General features: G+C 43.2%; 1 protein-coding gene across 1 annotated transcript in view; it reads left to right on the forward strand.

Annotated features, from left to right (window-relative positions):
* Positions 1–3,073: 3,073 nt before the first annotated feature.
* The window catches only part of myo10 (myosin X), a 55,317-nt gene continuing 46,744 nt past the window's right edge, over positions 3,074–11,646 (forward strand). The window contains exons 1-2 of the mRNA XM_061731402.1: positions 3,074–3,081; positions 3,211–3,405. Of these exons, the coding sequence (XP_061587386.1) occupies positions 3,074–3,081; positions 3,211–3,405 (203 nt within the window). The remainder of the gene's footprint in view (positions 3,082–3,210; positions 3,406–11,646) is intronic.

The following is an 11,646-nucleotide window of genomic DNA, read 5'->3' on the forward strand; positions in this document are numbered from 1 at the left end:
CACCCGTTAACCACGCAGGACACCTGGCTGCTCTGAATTATTGACACAGCGATTGTGAGGAGGGGTCAGGGGTCACGGCGCCCGGAGCGCGATGAGGGCGGCTCCAGGAAGCAGCTGCTCCTCGCCGCCCGCCCGCCATCGCAGCATCAGGAACACGAGGAGGAGGCGTCTCCCGGCTGACGGGCCGCACCTCCAAGGACGATAACCAGAAATCACAACTAGAAATGTTCCCTAGAGCCTTTAAGCCCCAAATCGAAGGGCAAAACTTTCCCACATTAAATCGTGCAGGAGTTGAGGCACAAGGCATTCTGGGGGATGAGCAGCTCAGCTGCTCGGAGGATAATTAAAAGGCCCGCCGCCGTGAATCTGCCGAGCAGCTGCAGGGTGGATCCACGCAGCCGGCTCTCGTCCGGTTGGACGGCCATCAAACTACAGGAAACCACAAGCAGCTCGGTCTCACGCGCTGAGGACGCGAGGAACGGAGACGTTTGACGGCTAAATCAGTCCGGTTACCGTCCTCGTCCTGCGGTGGGACGGCTGGCGTCCCGTCAACGCTCACTTCTCCCGTCTCCAGAGCTCGTCTTGTTTCTGTCAGCCTGTTTCAGTTTCAGTTTTAGTCTAGTCTTTGGGTCAAGCTATCATTTTAGTTTTTATTAGTTTTAGTCACGTTCATTCTCCTTTTAGTCGACTAAAAGTCTGAGCATTTTAGTCTAGTTTTAGTCAGAATTGTCCATTTTAGTCTAGTTTTAGTCAGAATTGTCCATTTTAGTCTAGTTTTAGTCAAAGATTGTATTCAGCCAAAGCCATTTTTACAAAGGTTATCTTATTATTATACTAATGTTCCCTTATAGACTCAAGAATACATTCATTCTAGATGCAGAAAACTCTAATTTGAGTTTACAACATATTTATTTTTCCGCATTTCTCCCCATCTTTTTCGATGACACATTGGGTTTTCTTTTCCACGTCTATGTAGGAAAGTGTATCCAAAGATGGTTCTTCTTCTTCTTCTCCCAGCCCCAGAACAGATCTCCGCGTGGCCGGTGTTTCTGTCGATTTATGCTACCCCATCAGGAAATGCTACCTAATGGTTTTCTACCTTTGTAGAGCTACAATTTTACTGTGTTTTACTCCCTAAACCACTTCCTTTCCCCCCAAATGGTCCTTGTCTCTTGCCAGGCCGTCATTGTAAATAAGAATGTTCTTAATGACCTGCCTGGTTAATTAAAGGCCAATGACTTGGTTTTTATTCTCTTTATCGTATAATGTTCACAAAGTGTAATGCAATTCATGTCATGGGTCGTTTATTTTGAAGGATCAAATACTCAACATCCCATATTATCCATTTTAAATCAATATTTCAGGGGTAGCATAATTTGATAGTCCAGTAACATCCTATCAAATAATGCTCCCGTCACTTAATGCATTCAGGTAAGATACTAATCACCTCCCTGCCACTGCAGGATGAATGTCAGCAACTTACACCCCAATTTATCAGCTTAATAACAGAGTTGAGCTAACACTGATCTGATACTGCGCTGCAAAACAGATTTCTAGAGAGAAAAGGAGAAATCCGGGCCCGGGAAGCATCTAAAATGATCTCTACTGGCCTGATACTGCACCGCAAAATATCAAAAATTATCTCTGCTGGCTTGTATATATATAAATATATAGAAGGGATGCAAGAAATTATGGGAGTGGCAATTAAACTTTGAAAATCGACTGCGCAGAAGCACAAAGTAGCAGTTCTGGACGGGTAGCATGGATTGACAGAACACCAGCAGGAGGACTCCAGCCTCTTTGGACCCGGAACAACTTTAAAATCTGTGTCAGATCCACAAACAAGGAGGTTTGCATGGCGGAAACGTTCAAATACATCGTGACTTTGGACTTTGGACCGTTTCCAGCTGAGCTCTATGGAGCTAGAACAGTCTCATAATTCACAAATGCACAGGACAAGTTTTACAAACAGACCGATTTGCAAATGCACACACCGTTTCACAAGATATAGCGAATACATAAATATCTCCGCTGTTTCTCATCATCAATTGCTGCATCGGCAGGACTTGGAGTGCAGTCTCCTGACGGCTCTGGTTGAACGGCCCGACAAACCATCTCTGATCGCGCTGTTTTCTTTACCGACATCACAAGAAAATCAGAACAGTGACCTCCTCTCCATCCTGTTTATTTATCTTTTATCTCCTGTTGATGTTTATTTATCTTTACTCCACCAACTCCAAATATTAATCACTTTTCTAAGCGAACGGCGCTAACGCAGTTCAAACAGCAGATGTATCCGCCCCTTTAATCTGATTGGTTTAGAGTAAGTCGTGTTTTATCCACTGCGCTGCGTCCCCCACGTGGGGTGCGCTCTTATGATTGGCTGGAACAAAGAAAGATATCTGATTGGTTGCAGATCCTTCTGTGTTAAAAAAAACGTATTTGTGGATCGAGTCACGTCAGAGGAGTCTCAAAAGTCACACACAAATCCAGCGCAGCTCACAGACAAAAAAACTTTTGTAAATCAGGTTATATATGTGTGTGCATCAAAAATACATTTGTATATCTTGTCCTACGCACGTGTGAATTGTTCTGTGCACGTGTGAAACTGTGTTTCCAATTGCAAATCGGTCTGTGCATTTGTAAAACTTGTCCTGTGCATTTGTGAATTATGAGACTGTTCTAGCTCCATAGAGCTCTGGCGTCATCATCATCGTCACGTGGCCGGGATGTTTACATCCTCGCCTCGTTCCAACCAGTGATGCAACCGAGCAGAGGAGCCGGTACCAGCGCTGCCCGGAGTCTGACAGCCGCGGGTGAACGCAGCGTTCAGGAATCTGAGACATTCCCAGACCGGAATGTTTGCGCAATTTCAAACCTTCCTTTTTTACAAGAATCCCTCTTTTCAAACGCGTGTAATTGCTCAACGGTCCGTGAGTTTTGCTGCCTGAACACGTCGGCCTGAAGTCTCTCCGGATGAATCTGCTGATCGTAAAAAGCTGACTCAGCGGGGTGTGAGAGAGGCGTCAACGCCACGTTGCCGTGACGACGCATCACGCCAGCGGCATCAACCATGTGGCTGTCAGGAGACTCTACTGTAGGGATCTTTATGAAAACAATGAAGCTTATAAACAGTTAAATGCACCACAGACTATGATTTCCTCATATGGCAGATGCAGAAACGTTATCGTGACCGGTTCATGCCAAAAGTTGCTTCAGAGCGGAGCTGAGCAACCTCTCCTTCCCCCCGTTCCCTCTGGGATACTTCCACATGGTCAGGGTGGACAAAGCTCAGCACATTGGAGCGTTTAAGCCAAGTTTACCAACGTCGTCCATCACCGAGTCGTCCAGATATTTCACCATCAAGGCGGTTTCACAAGAGATCAGCCGGCTGACTCAGGCAGCGTCGGCCGCTGGTGGAAAATATTCAACATGAAAAACGTTTTCAGGCCTCGAGCTTCTCCCTGTGTCCTCAAAAGACCGGTTTCCATGGGTCTCGGGTTAAACCTCGGAGCCAGGTAAACTTTTAGCCGCCGCGGCTCCATCACAGTGTCGGACCTGGTAGGATCCAATGAGTCGGGAGAGGAAGGCGCCCCAACACCTGATGGGGTTAACGCCCCCTCTCCCCCCCCTCGGCAGTCTGTCAATCAAGCTAAGGGGGTAAAGGTGACGACACCCAGGATCACGAAGATGATAAAGAAAAGGACCAAGACCAGGATGAAGACCAGATACGACCAACACGGTCGCTGCGTTACGCACCGTCCACATAGGGCTGGGCGATATATTGAGATTTTAATATATATCGATATATTTTCAAATGCGATATGGTACGAGACAATATCGTTTATATCGGAAAAAAAAAACAAATTTGTATTTCTTTTTTATGATTTTTATATAGCTTATTGACAAATTGACTTGAATGTTTTATTTGAGATTTGCACAAATGTTTTGTTATTTGCACAACTGTCAACCTCAGTGGAAAAGTCTGCCTGTTACTGTCTACATTGTATTAATTGCACATTGTATTTTAATTTAATTGTTATGCAGGAAAGGGACATTTGTTTTATTTTATTCAAGAAGCATTTTTATTCTATATATGCAGGCAGTTTATTTTTATTTCATTTGTTTTATACATTTTGATATTGTGCAGACCTCTGTTAATAAAGGAACCTGTGTGACATTTGGCACGAGGCTTTGTATTAAAACTGATTGTTTCTTTAAGGGTTTGCCTCAGAAAAAAATGAAGCTAACAGAGATGCTAACAGAGATGCTAACAGAGATGCTATGCTATAATGCTTTGGGGGAAACCCCAATTATGGCACAGAAAAAATATCGATATATATCGAGTATCTCCATTCAGCTAGAAAATATTGAGATATGACTTTTGGTCCATATCGCCCAGCCCTACGTCCACACAGACCCCCCAGAAACTCTTATGGTTTAGATCCTGCTCAGCCACTATCCATAGATATTTGCTCTTTTACCTGTCAATGTTACTGTTATTATTTTTAATATTACAATTATGTGGATCTTTAATTTACCTGGCTTTTGGCAGATTCATTTCTGGTCTGCTCTACAGGACTGTCTCAGAAAATTAGAATATTGTGATAAAGTTCTTTATTTCCTGTAATGCAATTAAAAAAACTAAAATGTCATACATTCTGGATTCATTACAAATCAACTGAAAATGTGCAAGCCTTTTATTATTTTAATATTGCTGATTATGGCTTACAGTTTAAGATTAAGTTTCCCAGAATATTCAAATTTTTTTAGATAGGATATTTGAGTTTTCTTAAGCTGTAAGCCATGATCAGCAATATTAAAATAATAAAAGGCTTGCAATATTTCAGTTGATTTGTAATGAATCCAGAATGTATGACATTTTAGTTTTTTTAATTGCATTACAGAAAATAAAAGGACTTTATCACAATATTCTAATTTTCTGAGACAGTCCTGTAGATGTGTTTTCAGTTGCCAGTTTTTACTTTTGTGTATTCATTTACTAACTTATTTGTGTATGTTATCTAGTTGTTTCTGTTCTTGTCGTTTAGTTTTCCCTTTGGTCTCCCCTTCTTATTACCTTTTTATTTATTTTATTGCTTATTTATTTACTCATTTTACTTTTTAATTAATTAGCTTTATTGTAACTCATTGAACTACATGGCCTGTCCTTCATTTGTGAAGTCATATGTCTGGATATGTTCTGTAAAATGTTTAAATAAAAAGTTCAAAAGAATATGGTTAGGAATAATAATGTAATCAGAAACCACAACAACGATGGTGAATCTGCCCCCCCCCCCCAACAAACAAACCCTGTTTAGTGTTTACTCATCAGGCTCTCTGATGAGCTGCTGATGACGGCCGGCGTTTGTTCCCTGGAACTGACGGGAGTTTGAGTCACCGAGATGTTCCAGTAACTCCAACACCCGGCGGGTCACGTATTAATACAGCTGACGGTTATGCCCCCCCCCGCCCCCCAGTGACAGGAACGAGAGAATAAACAACGGGGGGCGACATGAATGTGCAGCAGACTGGAGACCACAACAAGTGACTACAGGCTGACACGGTTAAACAAAAGAGAAAACAAATGTTGGAACGTGCCGCTCCGGTGGAAACGCTGGAACGCACCGACCCCCACGGGATAAAATCCACGGAGGTTTCAGATCAACTCAGACCATTAACGTGCACAGTGAAGCTGAAGGAGCCCAGAGGGGCGGCTGACGTCAACAACTAAATCATGGAACTACTTTAGACGCTGCAACGACAACGCATCAGAAACCCCCTCACGGGGCCCTTTTTTAGTTGTTGATAGTAGGGGGCCCCGATGGACGGATGATATCGCTACATATCAGCGACACAATGTGAAACCCCCGTAGACGCTGCAATGACAGTCAGGAACCCCCTAATGGGGCCCCATTACTAGCCAGGATCGACCTGCGGCAATAGTGATTCACAATTTGAACAAATTAAGCTAACATCTCACTCAGGACACACGAAAAGAAAAACAACAAGAAGAGGATGAAAAGAAAGAAGGTGACGGTGGTAAGAATGGGTAAGCTATGTGTGTTACGTTATAAAAGTCGTGCTTGACCCATTACATATTTCAGTGATATAGTTGAGACATGACAGATCCCGAACTGACCAAAACTGACCAACAGCTATTACTTTATTTTCTAGAATTTTGTGTTATTATTCATATACTGTATTTATATACTTTTATGTTATTAAGCTATTTTTTGTCTTTAGTCTTCGTCTTGAGTTTTGTTCTTTAGTTTGTAGTATTTGTCCTGTCTTGGTTTATTTTTGGTCTTATTCTGTTTTTATCTTGCCTGCTTCTTGCATTGTTGCATCAATACTCCATTGACCAATGTTATTGTAATGTTGTTGTTTTATTTGAAAATTCCAATAAACAGATTGTGGAAAGAAAAAAAAAGTCGTGCTTGCCACCAAACAAGTTTACTGCACATTAAAGTCGTTTTCTTCTGCCATTTTCTTCCAAACACATAATAAGTTAGTGTTTATGTAAAGTTTGCATGAAGATAGTTATGTTATTAATTATTTATTTATATGTTAATTGTTTAATAAAAGATTCAGTTACTGGACTTCATTCATCATGATTCTGGGGGGCCCCCTGGTCTCTCCTGCCCAGGGCCCCCAGGGGGGCTAGAAACACCCCTGGTACAAAGTTCATCACTGTAACAGAGACACAATCGTCATAGCAACCGTGGAGGAAGCCAGCCCTGTTCCGGTGTCAACTAAACGTTGGACTCTCCCTGGTCTACTCAAGAACCGGTACCAGTCTGTCGCTCGGGAAATGCGGCAAACATCCCCCGAAGTAACCGCGGCAACACCGGCGGGGCATCAGAAACAAACACATCCACTGGTAGTGACCCTCAAAACCATCGACTACAGTGGGTCGAGCCACGAGGGCGGGGACACCTCCAGAACCTCCGACCGGGACGTAAACGCACAGATCCGGCGAGCAAAGGAGACGAACGCGTTCAGAAGAGATTTGAAGAAGTCCTTTGGTTTGATCCACTGCACGAATCGCCACAAATTACTTTTGTAATACTGTTTTTGACCCGGTCTTTGTACGTTTTGACCGTATAGAAACGTAATACTTGCCATTGCAAGAATGAGATGTACCTGCTGGATCTACTGCCCTTACTTTATAACAACTTGTGCTTTCTATTATTTTACCTCTTTTCTTATCATTTTATTTCATCGTATTTGTTATTTACTGTTTAATTGTGTCTTGCCGCTTTTACTGTTGATGTAAAGCACTTTGAATTACCTTGTGTTGAATTGTGCTGTACAAATAAACTTGCTTTTGAAGTGAAGAAAATCTTGCTTTTCCTGTCTAGACCTGGGTCTCCGTTGTTTCGGTCCATTTAACAGTTAGTCCAATTTATTTTCACGGTGGTTCCCAACCAAATGGACGACGAAGAGGAGAAGAGGAGAAAACCGGTCCAGGACCCCAATAGGGATCACAGCGATGTTTTTTGGGGAACAAACAGATTCCAGGTGGGATCTGGGTTCATGCTGCTCCAACATAGAGATCCTGCACAATTACACGTAAGAATGACTTCATGTTGTTGTTTTTTGTTTTATTTAACCGAGGTTGACCTTTGGGGCTGTTTGGGGTTTGCAGAACAAAGCGAATCCCACAATCCCCGGGTGTAATCTCCGTTGGCCTTGACGGGCACCTCTCTTGTTTTCATCCCCCCACAAAGAGGCTTTGTGGGTTTGTTTGGCAGTTTCTGGTCGAGCAACTTTTTTTAAACGGGGCCCACAGCTCGTCACGTCCACATCGTTCTGGTCGTGGGCCCGCGGTGGTCCTGGGACCCGATGAAATCCTCAAGACGGTCCAGAAACTCCTCCGGAGGGAAGATTTCACCCAGACGTCAGTTCTGTCCAGGTTTGACCTCAGCAGCTGGAACCATGAAGGTTTTCTGTTGCAGCCAGAGCAGCCAGGACCGATTTCTCGTGTTTCAGACCATTTACAGGCCGGTGTCGGTCCCAGGTTACAGGTTACAGGTTACAGGTGAACATTTGGCTCAAACAGCCACGTAAACGGCTCCGTGACCAAAGGTGTCAAGTAACGAAGTACAAATACTTCGTTACCTTACTTAAGTAGAAATTTTGGTTATCTATACTTCACTGGAGTAATTATTTTACAGATTACTTTTTACTTTTACTTTTCAGGCAATTATCTGTACTTTTTACTCCTTACATTTTAAAAACAGCCTCGTTACTCTATTTCATTTCAGCCTTTTAAGAATAAAGGAAGGAAGGAAGGAAGGAAGGAAGGAAGGAAGGAAGGAAGGAAGGAAGGAAGGAAGGAAGGATGGAAGGAAGGATGGAAGGAAGGAAACAAGGAAGGAAGGAAACAAGGAAGGAAACAAACAAGGAAGGAAGGAAACAAGGAAGGAAGGAAACAAACAAGGAAGGAAACAAACAAGGAAGGAAGGAAACAAGGAAGGAAGGAAACAAACAAGGAAGGAAACAAACAAGGAAGGAAGGAAACAAGGAAGGAAGGAAAAAAGGAAGGAAGGAAGGAAGGAAACAAGGAAGGAAACAAGGAAAGAAGGAAGGAAGAATGAAAAGAATGAAAGAAAGAAGGAAGGAAGGAAGGAAGGAAGTAAGGAAGGAAACAAGGAAGGAAGGAAGGAAGGAAACAAGGAAAGGAGGAGGGAAGGGAAGGAAGGAAGGGAAGAAGGAAACAAGGAAACAAGGAAGGAAACAAGGAAGGAAACAAGGAAACAAGGAAACAAGGAAGGAAGGAAGGAAACAAGGAAGGAAGGAAGGAAGGAAGGAAGGAAGGAAGGAAGGAAGGAAGGAAGGAAGGAAGGAAGGAAGGAAGGAAGGAAGGAAGAAAGAAAAGAGGAAGGGAAGAAGGAAGGAGAGAGCAGGATGAAAGAAGGAAGGAAGGAAGGAAGGAAGGAAGGAAGGAAGGAAGGAAGGAAGGAAGGAAGGAAGGAAGGAAGGAAGGAAGGAAGGAAGGAAGGAAGGAAGGAAGGGAGAAAAGAGGAAGGGAAGAAAAAAATAAGGAAGGAAGGAAGGAAGAAAACAAGGAAAGAAGGAAAGAAGGAAGGAAGGAAGGAAGGAAGGAAGGAAGGAAGGAAGGAAGGGAGAAAAGAGGAAGGGAAGAAAAAAAGAAGGAAGGAAGGAAGGAAGGAAGGAAGAAAACAAGGAAAGAAGGAAGGAAGGAAGGAAGGAAGGAAGGAAGGAAGGAAGGAAGGAAGGAAGGAAGGAAGGAAGGAAGGAGGGAAGGGAGAAAACAAGGAAGGAAGGAAGGAAGGAAGGAAGGAAGGAAGGAAGGAAGGAAGGAAGGAAGGAAGGAAGGAAGGAAGGAAGGAAGAAAACAAGGAAAGAAGGAAGGAAGGAAGGAAGGAAGGAAGGAAGGAAGGAAGGAAGGAAGGAGAGAGCAGGATGAAAGAAGGAAGGAAGGAAAAAAAGAAGGAAGGAAGGAAGGAAGGAAGGAAGGAAGGGAAGGAAGGAAGGAAGGAAGGAAGGAAGGAAGGAAGGAAGGAAGGAAAGGAAGAAGAAAAAAAACTATCCAGTTAAATTGCTCCATCCGGATAGAGTGAATTTGGTTGTGGTTGTTTCAGATGTTCTTGTCCAGTTTTGTTCTTACATCCGTTCCCTCAGATTCCTGCAACTAAACTTGGATGTACATTCCAATAAAGGTTAGGATAAATGATAACATGCCTCTGAAGTTTGACTTTTTGCACCATTACAATACTTATAGACAACTAGTCATCATATCTGCTGCTCTCTGAAACACATGTTAATGCTCAATAGTACACATATATGGTTCTTTAATATATTTGCATTATACTAAGATACATTCATTTTCAAGGGCTTTTGTCCTTAATGGCTTTTTTCCCCTTACATTACTTTTACTTTTATACTTTAAGTAGTTTTGAAACCAGTACTTTTATACTTTTACTTGATTAAAAAACTTGAGTTGATACTTCAACTTCTACAGGAGTATTTTTAAACTCTAGTATCTATACTTCTACCTGAGTAATGAATGTGAATACTGAAGACACCTCTGCTAAGACCCTCGTTCGGGTCCTGAGTCCGAGTTCTGTTCACGCTCCGTTTAGGAACCACCCAGAACACAAACCGGTTCCCTCCAGACTAACCTCACCAAAAACACAACAGGGGGAAAACAAAGCCTGAAAACATTTACTTTGGGATGTGAATCCATCCGAGTGTGGGATTTACTTTTGATTGCAAACACCACAATTGTAATTCCCGTCCATCGGGCCCGTTTCTGCAGAACCGGTCGGACCGAGGGGGAACCGCCCCGTCGCCGCTGAACACCGGCAGCGTTTCGCTCGGCTCCTCCTAAAGATTAAACTCTCCAGATCTCCCAAAGCCAGAACGGACCGCAGGAAACCAGGAACCCCGGCTCCCGGCTAAATAAAGACCTTTATTTTGTTCTGCTGTCCAACAGCCGTTTGTCAAAGTGGCATCAAAGAGCAGAATCACATGCAAAAACCTTCAAAACATGATCAAAAAAAGTCAAATAGAATGAAAACTAGAGTGAGTGAGCCGTTTTGGGTTTAATGAAAGTCCCGACTGGGACTCGTTAGTCAAGAAAACATGCAGAAAAGTAATTTGGGTGGGGGGAAGGACGTCCTGAACAGTCTGCAGACCTGCAGGTTCAGATCAACGATGACCTGGTGCTGAACTAGACGCTCGGCCCCGGTTTCAGCAGCAGACGCAGCTCACATGGGACGGAAACGGCCAAACTGTGTGTGTGTGTGCATATGTGTGTGTGTGTGTGTGTGTGTGTGTGTGTATATGTGTGTGTATATGTGTGTGTGTGTGTGTGTGTTTGCACAAGGTAATTTGTGCACATTTACATTGTTTGCACAAGTGTGAGAAAGTGAGATTGCCTTAAAAAAGTGCTTGCATTAAAAAAACAAGCACATGTGCTACTCAGGAGTGTTCTTGCAGGATGTGTGTGTGTGTGTGTGTGTGTGTGTGTGTGTGTGTGTGTGTGTGTGTGTGTGTGTGTGTGTGTCGGGGCCAGGGCTACCATGTGTTGCCCAGCTGTGGTTGCTTGGCAGCGTTCTGCAGACTCGTAGCACGGGGCGATGGTGGGAACATAAATACTGTCTTCCTCTCCGAGGTTTTACACAAAACAGACGGCTGGCGGGCCGACCCGGGCCGACCCGGGTCGGCCCTGGCCAAAGCGGGCCAACATGGGCCAACTCTGGCCGACATTATGTCCAGAAATTAAAGCAGTAGTTCACCGGGAGCTGACGTTCACTTCTCCTGCTGCGCCACATTAAAAGCTTCCACATTTTTTTAAATTTATTTTTTTCTCTTGTACATACTTCTTTTTCTACTTTTTATATTGCTCTTTTTTATTATTTAACTATTTATTGTTATTTCTATTTTACATTTTTTGTATAAACCGTTGAGCGTGTGTGTTTTGGCTGCTGCACGACTGAATTTCTCCTCTGGGAGATCAATAAAGTCTTCTATTCTATTCTATACAATGACTACGTGCACATGCCGTCAAAATTTGGATTATTGCTAATATTCCGGTTACTGAAACATTCAGAAAATTCCGTTTACATGGTAATTAATCATTTGGGATATCTGGATCAAACCAGCGACGCACGG

This window comes from Cololabis saira, chromosome 10 (assembly GCF_033807715.1).
Source record: "Cololabis saira isolate AMF1-May2022 chromosome 10, fColSai1.1, whole genome shotgun sequence".
In the NCBI taxonomy this organism is placed as follows: domain Eukaryota; kingdom Metazoa; phylum Chordata; class Actinopteri; order Beloniformes; family Belonidae; genus Cololabis; species Cololabis saira.